At 36.5% G+C, this 15,869-nt stretch overlaps 1 protein-coding gene across 1 annotated transcript in view; it reads right to left on the bottom strand.

Moving 5' to 3' along the window:
• Positions 1 to 12,501: 12,501 nt before the first annotated feature.
• Positions 12,502 to 15,869, bottom strand: part of LOC149948919 (uncharacterized) — an 84,277-nt gene continuing 80,909 nt past the window's right edge. The window contains exon 6 of the mRNA XM_090171187.1: positions 12,502 to 13,172. Within this exon, the coding sequence (XP_090027313.1) occupies positions 12,502 to 13,172 (671 nt within the window). The remainder of the gene's footprint in view (positions 13,173 to 15,869) is intronic.

The raw sequence follows: 15,869 nt of genomic DNA on the forward strand, positions 1-15,869 counted from the left end.
GCTCACAACATTAAATCGTAAGGATTTGTACAACTAATTTCGCGACAGTCTTGCTTGTCAATCTGCCAATGTAAGTATTGGTTATTCTAGATTCTATGTACACATTAATTTGAAACGTCAAACGCGTCTGAAGGATCTTTATGAAAAATAATTTATGAGTAATTTGGGGCCCCTTGAGCCGAGGGCCCTGGGGCGATCGCCGACCTGCCGACCTGGCCAGTCCGGGCCTGCCCCCTAATATCTAGATATCCAATACTATATTACTACCAAGGGCGATATCATACTACTCAGTTCATTTGGCCTAGCCTACGAAATACTGAAAAACCTTTATAGGTAATAGGTCCTACCCAAAATTCTGTTGTGCGGTTTTATGCCCAACAAATTATTGACTAATAGGAAATTGACTTAGTTATGTACGAAATAAATAATTAAAAATCTAACACTATAACTTTAAAATTGTGCCCTATCATGGCCCTACCAAAGGCGCTAGGGGTAGCCGAGACGGGCCTACGTGGTATTTCACTTCGAGGCCCCCAAATCGATTTTTAGGGCCTTAAATTAAAATAAAATATTTGATAATAGTTACTACTGTAAAAGTATTAAAACCCCAATAATAAAATAAATTACCCGACAAAAGATAAACTTGGAAATTAGACAAAAGAACAAAAAATTGGAAATTAGACAAAAGAACAAAAAATTGGAAATTGGACAAAAGAACAAACTTGGAAATTAGACAAGAGAACAAACTAGGAAAGTAGACCAAAGAAGAACAAACATGTAAAGTAGACAAAATAACAAAAACTTGGAAATTAGACCAAAGAACAAACTTGGAAATTAGACAAAAGAACAAACTTCAAAATTAGACCAGAGAACAAACTAGGAAAGTAGACCAAGGAACAAACATGTAAAGTAGACAAAATAACAAAAACTTGGAAATTAGACAAAATAACAAAATCTTGGAATTTATGTGGGATTTTTAATAAAAGCTTGTTAAAAGACAAATAAACTTAAGAATTAGTCAAATTTACAAACTTGGAAATTATGCAAAATAACAAAAACTAGGAAATTAGACAAAATAACCGAAAACTTAGTAGACATCGTACGCTTTTCGAATTCACTTACATTGGCAGATTGACAAGCAAAATTAGTTGTACAAATCCTTACGATTTTAATGTTGAGAGCTATGGTTGTGAGTAAGTAGGCAGGTTTTATTTTTATAAATTCTGCTCGCAACAACGGATCGAAAAGTCGTGATTGTCGTGAAATTAGTTCGAGGCTATTATATATCAGGTCACTATACAGGGTGTTAACAAAAAAATGGACCAGGGCGAATATCTCAAAATGTGTTTTAGCTACGATTTTGAAATTTTAGGTTGTTATAGAGTGCTCAGGGGGTCAACCAACTATGAAAATGTCAATGACCTTGAACCATGTCTTCAAGGTCATTCGAAAATTAACTTGAGAACCGTAAGAGCTACGAAGTTGGTTCCAATTAGAAAGTTGTTCCCCGTCACATTTTATGGTTAACTAGCTTTGACTCGATCTGATTTGCGAAATGGGAAGTCGAGAAATGTTAGGCTAAAATCAAGAAGGCCGTTAAGTTGATAACGTGTTAAAGACGATGTTCAACTGATAACTTTAAAAGTACTCTTGTTAGAGTACTGAAATTTGTTAGACAACCTCATCGTGCTTGAGGGTCTTTAGTTTGAAAATTTCAGCTCCCAAAACTCGTCTTCTACAAGTTATCAACTTAACGACCGTCTTGTTTTTGGCCTAACATTTCTCGACTTCCTATATCGCAAATCAGATCGAGTCAAAGATAGTTAACCATACAATGTGACGGGGAACAACTTTCTAATTGGAACCAACTTCGTAGCTCTTACGGTTCTCAAGTTAATTTTCAAATGACCTTGAAGACATGGTTCAAGGTCATTGAAATTTTCATAGTTGGGTGACTCCCTGAGCGCTCTATAACAACCTAAAATTTCAAAATCGTAGCTAAAACACATTTTGAGATATTCGCCCTGGTCCATTTTTTAATTAACACCCTGTATAGGGGGCCCACAATTGAGAAACATTATTAACCTACACCGGCGATCACCGAGGGACCCCAAATTGCTTATAATAAATTTTTCCTAAAGGTCCTTTAGAGGCGTTTGACGTTTCAAATTAATGTGCTCGTAGAATCTAGTACATTTTAAACGTTATTTGTTGTCCTATAAATAACCATTTAGATTTTTATTCCATACCCCCACACCGCCCGATAAGGGGCCCCTGTTCAGTCTCTAGACGAGGGCCCCCAAACAAGCCAGTCTGGGCCTGCCTACACCTGGCGACGGCCCTGGGCAAGGCAACTCAAATACGTCGCGTACACAATTAGGGTTAAAACCCCCCATTATAGACGTAACTTTGACTGAACTAAATTTCGAAAGTGTTAACTTTTCTTGTATGAAGTTTAAAGGTAGCTCATCCCGTTCTTTCCCGTGAATTACCGCTTCACAAAATTCGTGATTCTCTAGCTCCACCCTCAAATTTCAAAAACCTTGGTGACCCTTTAACTTGTCAATTTAGTGTTTTTGAAACAAGGACAATGTTGGAGGGGGCCTTTAGATTAAGTGTCCACACGCTGAATTGTACATATTACGGGAGTTATAGATGAAAAACCAATTGCCATTTTCCAAGATGGCGTCGGATTTTACCCAAAGCATAAGGTTTATTCTTCTGGATTTGGACAAAGATAATATGAACCTCTTACCTTAGATTCGAAATAACATTTACTTACCCACTTTCTGCCGGAACTCCGAAAAATTAGCTCCATTGTTACCATGGTAACCAACTATAGATAAGGCCACAGCCAACTTTGATGACGCGTCATGAAAGTTGGCCTTTATAGGACAATACAGTGACAGATGGAGGTCACGTGCCGGAAGTGGGTAAACGCTTCCTTACAAAATCGTCAATCAGAAGGCTCTCAGAATTCGAATCTAGGGTACGGAATTCTCGATTATCTTTGATCTGGCCAACGAACGAAGAAAACTGCAGTCAAATCTTATAACAACGACGTGAGTTTTAGAATATGGAACCCGCCATTTTCCAGAACAAATCATATTTGAACAAAACCTTGGATTTAGTGGATGTGACCAACCAACCTACAAATCGAAAAACAATGACTTAATTAGACGCCGTAACCGAATTATCTCAACAGTAGCCCGTCTGCCAGATAATGATTTAATTTGACAAAAAAAAAACAGAATCCACTTGGCACGTCTGCCAGAAAATTATTTAATTTGACGCAAAAACTGTATTCACTTGGCACGTCTGCCAGACAATTATTTAATTTGACGCAAAAATAGAATTCACTCGGCACGTCTGCCAGACAATTATTTAATTTGACGCAAAAACAGACTTCACTCGGCACGTCTGCCAGACAATTATTTAATTTGACGCAAAAACAGACTTCACTCGGCACGTCTGCCAGAAAATTATTTAATTTGACGCAAAAACAGAATTCACTTGGCACGTCTGCCAGATAATGGTTTAATTTAACGCAAAAATAGAATTCACTCACCACGTCTGCCAGAAAATTATTTAATTTGACGCAAAAACAGACTTCACTCGGCACGTCTGCCAAAATGATTTAATTTGACGCAAAAACAGAATTCACTTGGCACGTCTGCCATAAAATTATTTAATTTGACGCAAAAACAGAATTCACTCGGCACGTCTGCCAAAATGATTTAATTTGACGCTAATACCAGAGATCCTGGCAGTTATAGAGATGCGAAACTCCCTATACCCTAAGCAAACCAGTTTTTTTCAAATTTTTGCTAATCGCAGAGATCCTAGGATTGTTACCGTTGTTTACAATTTTTGCGTCTCTCGGCTTGAAACGGGCGCTTCCTGCCAGGATCTCTGCTAATACTGAATTGACTCAACAGCTAAGGGAGATATGGAACACTACGCTAGAGCAATGGTAAAATCGCGTACATTAACAATTGTTTCTGGTTAGTTTTACTCCATTCCATTGGATGGCACCACGATACGGGTGTACGGCCTTCCGAAATACTTGCATATCTCGCTTAGCGTAGCTATATAGGCTCTCTGCTCAACAGTCGTATGTACGACAAAAAAATAAAGACGTAAAAACAAACTGGAAAAGAGGCAAAATTAAATAATTAGGTTGGCGTTTTATCTACCTTATTTATAATTAGATTTTTAATTTGTAGTTAATTTAATTTAAACCTCTTAGGGCTCTCAGAGCAAGTTACTGTTCCATATACACGGCTAACACGGCGAAGAAAAAGTAATATTGCAGCGTTTTTAGGCGACTGTCATTTGGCAAAGAGGCCTGATAACGTGAAAGCTTTTTATTTCTTCGCGAGGCATTCCAGGGAGATTTTGAGAAGATGAGGTTCCCGGGGCTTTCTAAAGGGCAATCATAAGGGTAATGTACCTTGCAATCGGAACTTATAAACAACTTTCTGCCACTGACTGGTAGCGGGGGAGCTTGGAAGAAGCCATGGCAGGATGCAATCGGCTAGGGAGACATCAAAGAAGGAACGGCTCCAAGAAATAACAGAAGCAGATATGTACAAGTTGGCCAAGACCAACATAAAATGATGTTATGGTTTTTCCCGAGCTACGCCAAGAATTTATATAGTTCTACTGCGGGAGAATGGCTAACAATGAGACATCCCGAGTTGTTTATCCCCGATTTTTTTCAAACTCGGGGGTTAAGTAGACCTTCATGTACCTTGAAAGCTCCTATATGGGGAAAAGTTTCAATGGACATTCGTTTTGTAACCAAATTTTTTTTTCAACTCAAGATTAAACTTTCTCTACGTAAAATAGCATGGGTAAATCACGGATTGTCAGTGTGCCTTTTTCTATGGGGAGTGTGAAGCCAAAACCGGTTTCGGGGGGAGGGGAAAGAAATTTCTATGGTAGAGCTCTCACTAGGCGATTGTCGGCTAGGACGGCGGCGCCCAGTAAAATTCAAATAAAATAATCTATAGGGCAATTCCAGGAATCCATACCACTACTTGGAATGCTTATCCTGCCGTATCGCGTATGGTAAGATCACTCTGACGGCTTTGGCCCTGCCTACGAGAGAAAAAAACCCCTCACACGTTGTTGTTTGTTAAGTTAACATATAGTGATGTCAAAAAAACCGTCAGCCACATCGAGACGAAATTCTGCCGTGATAAGCATTCCAAGTAGAGGTATAGATTCCTGGCAATTCTATATAAAAGAACGTAGTTGACCCCCAGTAGATACTTTTTTGTGTGTACAGATAGTTAGTTTTTTTAAATAATTCAGTTCTACCATTTAGATATTCAAATTTAAAATATTTCTACTATTAGACCTGTTATTCGACTATTAGACCTAGTATTAGACTATTAGACCTGTTATTCAACTATTAGACCTGTTATTCGACTATTATACCTGTTATTCGACTAATATTTGGGCCTATTTTCGACGAATATTCGGCATATTATTCGACGAATATTTGAGCTTATTATTCGACACATATTCGATATGGTAGAATTTGCATTAAGCATAACTATTCGGTATTTGGTTCGAAAACTACTATTCGTCTCGGTATTCGAAATTCATCTCGATGGGCTACAAATTACGCAACGCACTAATGGGAGGGGGTTCGTGTAAGAGTTACTAAATATTACAGGGTCTTCGACGAATTGTTTTTTAACCTAAAAAAACTCAACAACCCTGCTTGCGGTTTTAAATTGAAATCCGGCAATAAACGGGTTAAGCCCTTCCCTAAGAAACGTGTATGGAAGACTTGTAGACGTAGCTTTATTCTGTGCATTATAAACACCTACAAGTTTCTCCTACACATTTTCAAGGGGCGCACAAAATGTGTTTAGGGTTGAAATAAATATCTTTAGAAACGTTTTTAATAATCTTTCTTATGTTCTGATTCAATAATTTATCATTATTTTACCAATGTAAGCGTTAGTTGTAATTTGAAAGTGTTTAAATTTCGCTAAGCCTTGTCCTCAAATCGTGAATAAGCGAGCAGAGGCCTGAAAATGTACTTGGAAGCAGAGTTGGCACTATTTGGATTTTTTTAATAAAAATCAAATCAATCGATTTTTTGGTTTTTATTGAATTTATTAATTTTTATACAATTAATGGCTCTTTTCCCATATAATTAACTGTTATTTTACTTTTATCAGTTATCTAAAATTGAATTAAATGAAATCTTATTTGAATTAAATTATTATTTAATATTTTAGTTAAATTTTCTGTATTTTAATTTTTTTAAAACCTTTTTTTGCCATTTTTTATTCCTCCATTGAAATACATTGTGATTTAAATCAATGATTTTTTAAAAAAATAGATTGATTTAATTCTTGATTTAAATCAAATTGATTTGAACATCAGTGGACTGTTCACTAGTGATCTTGGTAGATCGTCGGAAGTGACGTTGGAGCAGTAACTCAAAGGTTACAGGATAAAATAAATATTCTATCAGCCCATTCTATCAAAAGCGGCTGGTAGCTCTGCTAAAATTATTTTGTCAGCAAAACCACGAGATGCCACTATTCTCAGACCACTTATAGCAAACTGGACTGGTAATGTCACACTAAAAATATTTGTCACCTTTTGACAGTGGATACATTTTGGTGGCTCCATCATTTGTCCCGTAATGGAAATTTTTTGAAGGACCTTTTATATATAATTATAAAATATTTAATATTAAATTAAGCTTTTATTCGTAATAAATTTTAAATATTTAATATTTTAACTAAATAGTAATTAACGAAGCACCTTCGAAGGTTCTAGAAAATGACAACAGATGTCGCGTCACTCGACTTTTAAAAAAACTATTCAGTTTTTAACAATGATAATGCGCTACCAGAGTTTAAAAATTCGTAACTCTAGCTTTGAGGAAGGCCAAGTTTCCAAGTTACGATGTTTTTAAACTAAGGTAACGAATTTCACGATGACATTAACAGTCTTGTTGGATTAATGTGATCTGAGCTCTATGTATGTATTTTTCATCTGCTCTGCCAAGTTTTTAAAATTACACTAACATGAATAGCTGACGAGTAATAAAGGCCAGCATTGCATTTCAAGAAAATCATATTCAAGGCGTGGTTGGCTCTCCTTATCATTTCTCCATGTTTATACTTACTTTATAACCAAACCAGGGCTATTCAACATATAGAAGGTTAGATTACGTCGCTATACCAGAAATAAGTCAGACTTTCTGCCCCTCAAATGGGTGAAGGATGGAAAATTTAAGTTGATTTGCCAACAGCGCCCTTCGTTGCAGATAACTGAAGCTCGTGGAAAATAAGAAAACAATGGTGGGGTCGATTAATTGTGAAAATAATTTATAAAATTATATACATTTTATAATAAAGAAATTTTTTACATATTTAATATTTTCCGTAAAAATATTATATTCAAATTAGGTATATCTCTACTCAGTGTAATTAACAAAGTTAATAAATTTGTTACTTAGATGGCGCTATCGTGTAATAACGGTAAAAGAGGGAGGATATAATAAAAAACTTCAGTAATCAAACAACCCGCGGTTGAATAACTCTGACCAAACCTTAACTCTCGTAGCGTCTCCGTCGGTATTTGAATTATTAGAAAACGGACAAAATGACGCAAAAACTTGGAGGTGGGCTTGGCGAACTACCCGTTATACGCGTCTCCAGCCTGTAAAGCCCAAAAACCGGCAGAAACACACCTATTCCAATTTAATCATGTCCGTTGGCGGGTTCCCCCGGGGCCGCTCCCCCCGGGCCCGGTCCCCCGCCATTGACTGTCTCTCCGGCGACCCACTCCTTCTGTCGCGAATCCCATATTTGCCGGAGAGAAAACAAGACGATGACTACCTCGAACCATAAAGGAAAGGGCAGCTCAAGTTGACAGTCGAGCCGGAAGCCTGGGGGCGGGTAAAGTCGAGCAGAGGGCGCTGTTACCTAACGCGTCCTCTCCGTTTTTCCATCCGGCGTCATAAGTGGATAGAAGCCACGCGCCATTACCGGGCTAAGCGATTTCGGGGAAATCTTCGGGGACGGACCAGAGCCCACGGAAACATTCGGATCTAGCGTCCTCCTGAAAGGGACGGAGTGTCTTCAAATAAGGTGTCAAAAGGCACGAGCCTCTATTGGGAGCTCACCTCGGCAAAGTATCAAACACAAGTAACTTTATTATATACAGTTCAAAAAACGGGGTTTTGCCAAAACAGTTTTTTCAGTGAGGCACTAAGGATATTAGGACATTATGATATTAGGACTTTTTGATATTACGAAATTAGGATATTACGATTTCAGGAAATTAGGATATTACGATTTGAGGAAATTGGGATATTACGATTTCAGGAAATTAGGATATTACGATTTCAGAAAATTAGGATATTACGATTTCGGAAAATTAGGATATTACGATTTCAGAAAATTAGGATATTACGATTTCAGGAAATTAGGATATTACGATTTGAGGAAATTGGGATATTACGATTTCAGGAAATTAGGATATTACGATTTCAGAAAATTAGGATATTACGATTTCGGAAAATTAGGATATTACGATTTCAGAAAATTAGGATATTACGATTTCAGGAAATTGGGATATTACGATTTCAGGAAATTAGGATATTACGATTTCGGAAAATTAGGATATTACGATTTCAGAAAATTAGGATATTACGATTTCAGGAAATTAGGATATTACGATTTGAGGAAATTGGGATATTACGATTTCAGGAAATTAGGATATTACGATTTCAGAAAATTAGGATATTACGATTTCGGAAAATTAGGATATTACGATTTCAGAAAATTAGGATATTACGATTTCAGGAAATTAGGATATTACGATTTGAGGAAATTGGGATATTACGATTTCAGGAAATTAGGATATTACGATTTCAGAAAATTAGGATATTACGATTTCGGAAAATTAGGATATTACGATTTCAGAAAATTAGGATATTACGATTTCAGGAAATTGGGATATTACGATTTCAGGAAATTAGGATATTACGATTTCGGAAAATTAGGATATTACGATTTCAGAAAATTAGGATATTACGATTTCAGGAAATTAGGATATTACGATTTGAGGAAATTGGGATATTACGATTTCAGGAAATTAGGATATTACGATTTCAGAAAATTAGGATATTACGATTTCGGAAAATTAGGATATTACGATTTCAGAAAATTAGGATATTACGATTTCAGGAAATTGGGATATTACGATTTCAGGAAATTAGGATATTACGATTTCAGGAAATTGGGATATTACGATTTCAGGAAATTGGGATATTACGATTTGAGGAAATTGGGATATTACGATTTCAGGAAATTAGGATATTACGATTTCGGGAAATTGGGATATTACGATTTCAGGAAATTGGGATATTACGATTTCAGGAAATTGGGATATTATGATTTCAGGAAATTAGGATATTACGATTTCAGAAAATTGGGATATTACGATTTCAGGAAATTGGGATATTACGATTTCAGAAAATTGGGATATTACGATTTCAGGAAATTAGGATATTACGATTTCAGGAAATTAGGATATTACGATTTCAGAAAATTAGGATATTACGATTTCGGAAAATTAGGATATTACGATTTCGGAAAATTAGGATATTATGATTTCGGAAAATTAGGATATTACGATTTCAGGAAATTATGATATTACGATTTCAGGAAATTAGGATATTACGATTTCAGGAAATTAGGATATTACGATTTCGGGAAATTGGGATATTACGATTTCGGGAAATTAGGGTATTTCGTTTTCAGGAAATTAGGATTTTGCGATTTCAGGAAATTAGGATATTACGATTTCGGGAAATTAGGATATTACGATTTCAGGAAATCAGGATATTACGATTTCAGGAAATTAGGATATTACGATTTCAGGAAATTAAGATATGTATATTCAGATTAGAACGGTATTTTTAAAAATGAAAAATGGTACTGTTAAAAAAAGGGCTTACAGTTACAATAATTTTTGTATGTAAAGATTAAACAGTCCCCAATAATTTTATAATAATGTTTATCATAAGTGTGTCCGCTCCCAAGGATACATACAGTTTTCTGGTTGTTACAGCATGGACGGTCTTGAATTCTGGAAGCTTACTTTTCGATTGGCACATCCTTAAAACCTTAGGTGTATTACCATAAGTGTATAAAAAATTTTCGCATAAGTGTGACAGTTTCCTATATTACCCTGTGTTAAAATATTAATGTATTTCCTAGAATTAAGCTAATCAGGGTTTGTTTTAAAGGTTGCGTATTTTCCTCACTAGAGGCGCTTATCTTTTTGGGTATGACGCTAATTCTACGTCACTCCACACATGACGATCAGCAATTGTTTCGACTAACTGACACACTTACGGAAAATAATTGTAGATTTTTTTGAATATACCTATAAAATCTTCTAGAAATACTCAAAATAAACAGAAATCAAAATTTCGAAAATAATTTAATTTGTGTAAAATCGATAACTGAGATGTATCTGAAATCCTCTCACAATATATCTATCGGTTTATGATAAATTCAGATTAGTTTCGGGTTTAAATTACCTGATTTACAGCCTAAATGCTAGCTAGGAGCAACAAACACAGCACCCCACACAAGGATAACGCAATCCGTCAAAAGTAGTGCATTTTCTTATGTGCATTTTTCATTGGCTAGACGCTTTAGCGCCTGCTGCCGCCGGAAGGGGAAAATACGGAAATTGCCTTCCCCCCGCCCGTTAGATGTTCTGTGTAAAGGTGGTAAAGGCTCTTCCAATGAAATTTGTACAATGTACACAACGCTGCGTTAGCGTGTTTAAAGGCTAGCTGCGTTCTCCTTGTGTTTGCTGCTACTAGATGCCAGTAATATCTAGTTGTAACCTGAATCACTAGTTAATGATGTTTAATACGTTATAAGTAGCTAACTATTAAATTTAAATAGTCAAAAAACACTCTTTAAAAACTAAAAGAATGAACACTAGTATTCAGTATTAATACTTATATTTATTGAAATACCATAAATTGTTACTATATATAATAATAATTTATATCCACGTTGAAGTACTACGAATTACATTTTCTTGGTATTTTTATTATTATTATTTTTAATTATCATTTATATTATATACAAATTACATCTAAAAACAATTATCTTTGTTGTTTTCGGCGTCACTTTGGATATTACTCGAGGAACGCTCATTTTTGTCATCCAGATTTATTATTATAATTTTTGTTACGTGAATATAATACGAAAGATAGGTTTTAAATTCTTATTATTTATTATTAAATCTTCGACCCGGATGTCATAGTAGAACCATCAGAAAAAATCGCCTCCGATTTGGATGTAAAATCGAGGAACGTTATTTGTAGCGTAATTATTATTTTTTTAAAAAATAGGCTAATATTAAAATCGTCTTAAATTAAATCCAAGAATAGACAAGGATGTATTTATTCATACTTAGAGGGAATGACTATCTTGAGACGGTTTTCTCCTCGTGGTCTGTCACTATTCTCCGCCCTTTAAGTGCCCATCAAATCTACTCGGTATCTCATTGGTTCCCTAAAACTTACGTTCCTTTCCCCCTCTAGTGGCAGGGGGGAAAAATAGTCCACGAATCGCCTCAACATCGGCATTTTCTCTAAGTATAAATACATACTTTCTCGTAATATAAATATACAATTTTAAATCAGTTTACAAGAATACATGAAAGCCGGAAAGATTTGGAAAATTCACTAAAATAAATATTATTTAAATTTTTTAAACAAAAAAGGTCACTGTTTTTTGTAAACCAGAGTAATTTTCTAATTCGAAATTGAATTAATTATGACGATATTTCACTACGTAAGTACCAATTAAATGTCTTTAATTTAATAAGAAATTAAATCTCACGAAATGAAGCTAACGTTAATAGGCTTTCATTGAAAGTGTAAAGGTTTAATTTAAAATTCTCAAAGTCGCCAACTTCCTTGTGAATATAAATTCAGTTCATTGTCAAAAGTTTATAATAAATAACGGGAGAAGTATTCATCTAAGACATAAAAATTGAAACATGTACCTTTCGCAATTTTTATTGATCACCAATTTCCCGTCAGGTCGCGGAGGAGTATACCCCATCACGGCCAAAATATTACTCCTCCTTACGACGAAAAAATTCAGTTAAAAAATAAAACTAAAGACATTATCTTATTTATAAACAATTTTTCCCGATGTAAAAGTTTTAGTAAGTCATTTGATGAAGTTTTTCGCCTCGCAATATTTGTTCTTCGAAAACGCGATATAAAAAATCAGCGGGAACCGGCGAAGGTACACGTTTCAAGCAAATACCGTTAAGACGAATACGCCTCCCGTAAAAAGTTAAATTATATACTTAACTAATTTAATTCTGATGAAATCAATGAATTAAACACGGTAAAATTATTTGTCGTCCTAAAAATAGGAGCTTCGGAACGGAATAAAAATAAATAACGATTGTAAATTAGAATAGAGAGCTAATGGAGTGCAGGTTGACTCTTTGCGTACTCCGGGGCGTCGGCGCGGCGGAAGAAGTGGCGGGAACGGCGGGCGACGGAGACGGCGTCGGCGTCGCCTGAGCCGCGGGAGACGAGGCCCTTCCGTCGGGCAAGCGACTCCCCGATTTGGCGGTAACTTCGCTTAGCACTTTGGCACTGTGTTCTTGAGCCTTGGCTCGCAGAGAGGCGATGCTCGTCGAGCGCAACTCTTCCTTCAGCGATTTGCGGGAAGAAGGCGGCTCGGGCGCGGCTGACGACGGCGGCGGAGACGGGCTCTCCGAGACCGAGTCCCTCCTCGAATGTTCCGGGGGCGAAACCCTTCCGGCACCGGCGGGCAAAGGCACCAGGCCCGGCGGCGGGTTGCGCAGCGAGGAGGGGCTGAGAAGAGGACCCCCTCCCGCTTGGTGCAACGGCAGAAGGTGGTGTTGTAAGTGCCCTCCGTGGGAGGACAGGTGCGGGTGTTGGCTGTGCGCGTGTTGCGGCTGTTGTTGTTGCAGTTGCTGGTTGAGGAGGTGCGCGGCGTGGTGCCGCTGCGGCTCGTGTTGGGTGCCGTCTCGGCTCGTGCCGTCTTCGGGCACTTCCTCCGTGTCCGAGTCCTTCAGCTTCTCGGCCGCTTCGATACTCTTCCGGTGCATGCCTGCGAGCGCGAAAGAGAGACCCAAAACAAAGGGTTAATATCACGCCTGTTTAAAGAGGGTTGTATTCGTTATTAGTCGGGAAGCGTTATTGTTAGGGATACTCAGGCTCGTAAACAAAGGCTGATTGGCGCTAGTTACGTTCAAAACCAGTAAAAGTCGGTGTTAGCGCACGATTTTTTTATTTAGTTTCTACTCCCTTTTAAACCAACTGTCGGTTCTATCATTACCACCTGTATTATGATAAGGCCATTGTTATTAGAGATGGCAATGAATATAGCCGATTCTTCGAAAAAGCGACTTTAGTGGAGAGCGTGGTGCCATCTATAAATAGCACAGGAAGCTAAAATTCAAAATAACAAAACGATAACGTCGCCAGAGAAACATTGTAGAGTATTATAATTAAACAACTTATACTCTACTTAGTGGACTTTAACGTAAATTATATATCACATACAAAATATATTGCTAAAAATTACTATAATTTTAGTTATTGTCAAATTTACAAACGAGCCAGTCAACGTCAGGGGTACTTTTATCATTTTTATGTACCGACTTTTGCTTCAAAATGTAGCTTAAGAATCTTATTTTTATGTCGACGCTAGCGACATCTATTGAAAAACGAGCTAGTACACGTCGAGCCGACACTTACTTTAAATGGAATAAAACCTTTTTCCGCGTTGAGGTTATATTCCATTTAAAGGAAACGTTTTGTAAATGGGTTGTCTAAGCCTTTCTAAATTTGAAGCACGCGCCGGTACCGTTTTTCCTTCCCCCCTTCAAGCGCCAGGGGTAAAATCGGTCTCAATGTAGTCATTCTTCGTAAAGATAAATAAAGATATTCTTGATACCCGTTATAGTTTATTTGATGCTTCAGGGAAACCAACAATTTTAACGCTTTTTTTATACTAGATGGCGCCAATTTAATGCTTTTTGATTGATTCACTTATAAGGGCATTTTAAGAAATAACAACAATTATTGGACCAAATTTTATTAAAAGAAAAATAGTAATTTAATTTAATTTAAACATTACTTTTGATAGACCTCAAAGTTGACAAATATAATGTTTTTGAGCCATTTTTATGAGAGTAGCTCTCTTCCGTATAACCAGAAGTAACATAATAGTTATAAGTATGACACTGAAAGAATTCGGTTAATAATAGTCTGTCGTGGAGTGATTGCGTCATCGGAAGAGGAAACGAGTCTCACTTTCCTCTCTTTGTGTGATGACGATAAATACGAGCTAAAACCTGTTTAGGTCTCAGATTTATAAATAACATCATAGGCGAAGCATAATATCATTAAAAAAATCAGTCATACTAACTTTTATTATATTACTTCCGATATAGCCAACCTAAGCTCTATCAAACTTACTTTACTATGTTACTTATGATACCAGAATTTTGACAAAAAAGTTATACTAACTTTTATTACATTACTTACGATATAACCAACCTAAGTCCTGTCAAACTTACCTCTACTATGTTACTTATGATACCAGAAATGTTGACAAAAAAGTTATACTAACTTGTATTACATTACTTACGATATAACTAACCTAAGTCCTGTCAAACTTACTCTTAATATGTTACTTATGATACCGGAATTTTGACAAAAAATTATTTTAAAATCGCAAAATTTGCTAATTTAGATCAATTTGAGTCGTGCTATACTTATGACGTTACTTCTGATATAACCTAAGCCAGTCGGGGGTGACCCCGAAAACCCCCTCAAATTGTATGACGTAAGAGAGCGGAAGCAAGCTACTTTGAAGAAGGGGGTGGCCAGTAGGGGGTAGCTACTTTATTTCCGGTTGCGCAAATTGACTTGGATTGATTCGAAGTTTCTCTCTCTCTGTGTGTGTGTGTGTGGATGTGGGCCTTGGATTGGGGGGGGGGGGAAATGGGAAAAAATTCAGAAACCTAATTCGGGCTCTAAGTCGATTACTGGAAATTGCCTCTCTAATAACCTCCAAATAGGGACGAAGTTTATTTCTCAAAGCGCCCAGCGCACCCAAAAAAAAAATAAAAAGATAGGGGAGAGGAGGAAAATATTTTTCACGGAGGGGTCGAGGGATTATTAGCGGAGAAAGGTACGGATCGATAAGTCAATAAAAACCTCGATACCGAGTTCTTAAGCAAATTCTTTTTGGGATTCTTTTCAAAGCCGTAGGGCTCAATCGAAAAGTTAATACGGTCACCTGATCAGGTTATTTAGGTCGTAATTATCAGATTTCTGAAAATAATAATTCAGTCAGATCAGGTTTATATTCTCCTAGATTAAGCAATCTGATCTCCAATTGTAACCGATCTGAACTGATCTGCTATTATTAATCTGGTCAGATTCAGTTATCTGAACAGTTATCTAATTTAAATATAAACTTCCTTCAGTACTCTTGATTCAATATCCCAAGTAACCGATCTGAAGTGATCTGCTGTTATTAATCTGATCAGATCCAGTTATCTGAACAGTTATCTAATTTAAATATAATCTTCCTTCAGTAATCTTGATTCAATATCCCAAGTAACCGATCTGAACTGATCTGCTGTTATTAATCTAATCAGATTCAGTTATCTTGACGTAAATGCGGATAATCTGGTACCTGATTTCATCGTAATAATTTTTTTCAGGTCAGATAACGCAACTGTTTATTTGAGAATCGTTTGGAAACCTTATCCATTTAGCTCATGATAAAAGT

Source organism: Leiobunum rupestre, chromosome 4 (genome assembly GCF_980474605.1).
Source record: "Leiobunum rupestre chromosome 4, qqLeiRupe1.1.hap1, whole genome shotgun sequence".
NCBI lineage: Eukaryota > Metazoa > Arthropoda > Arachnida > Opiliones > Sclerosomatidae > Leiobunum > Leiobunum rupestre.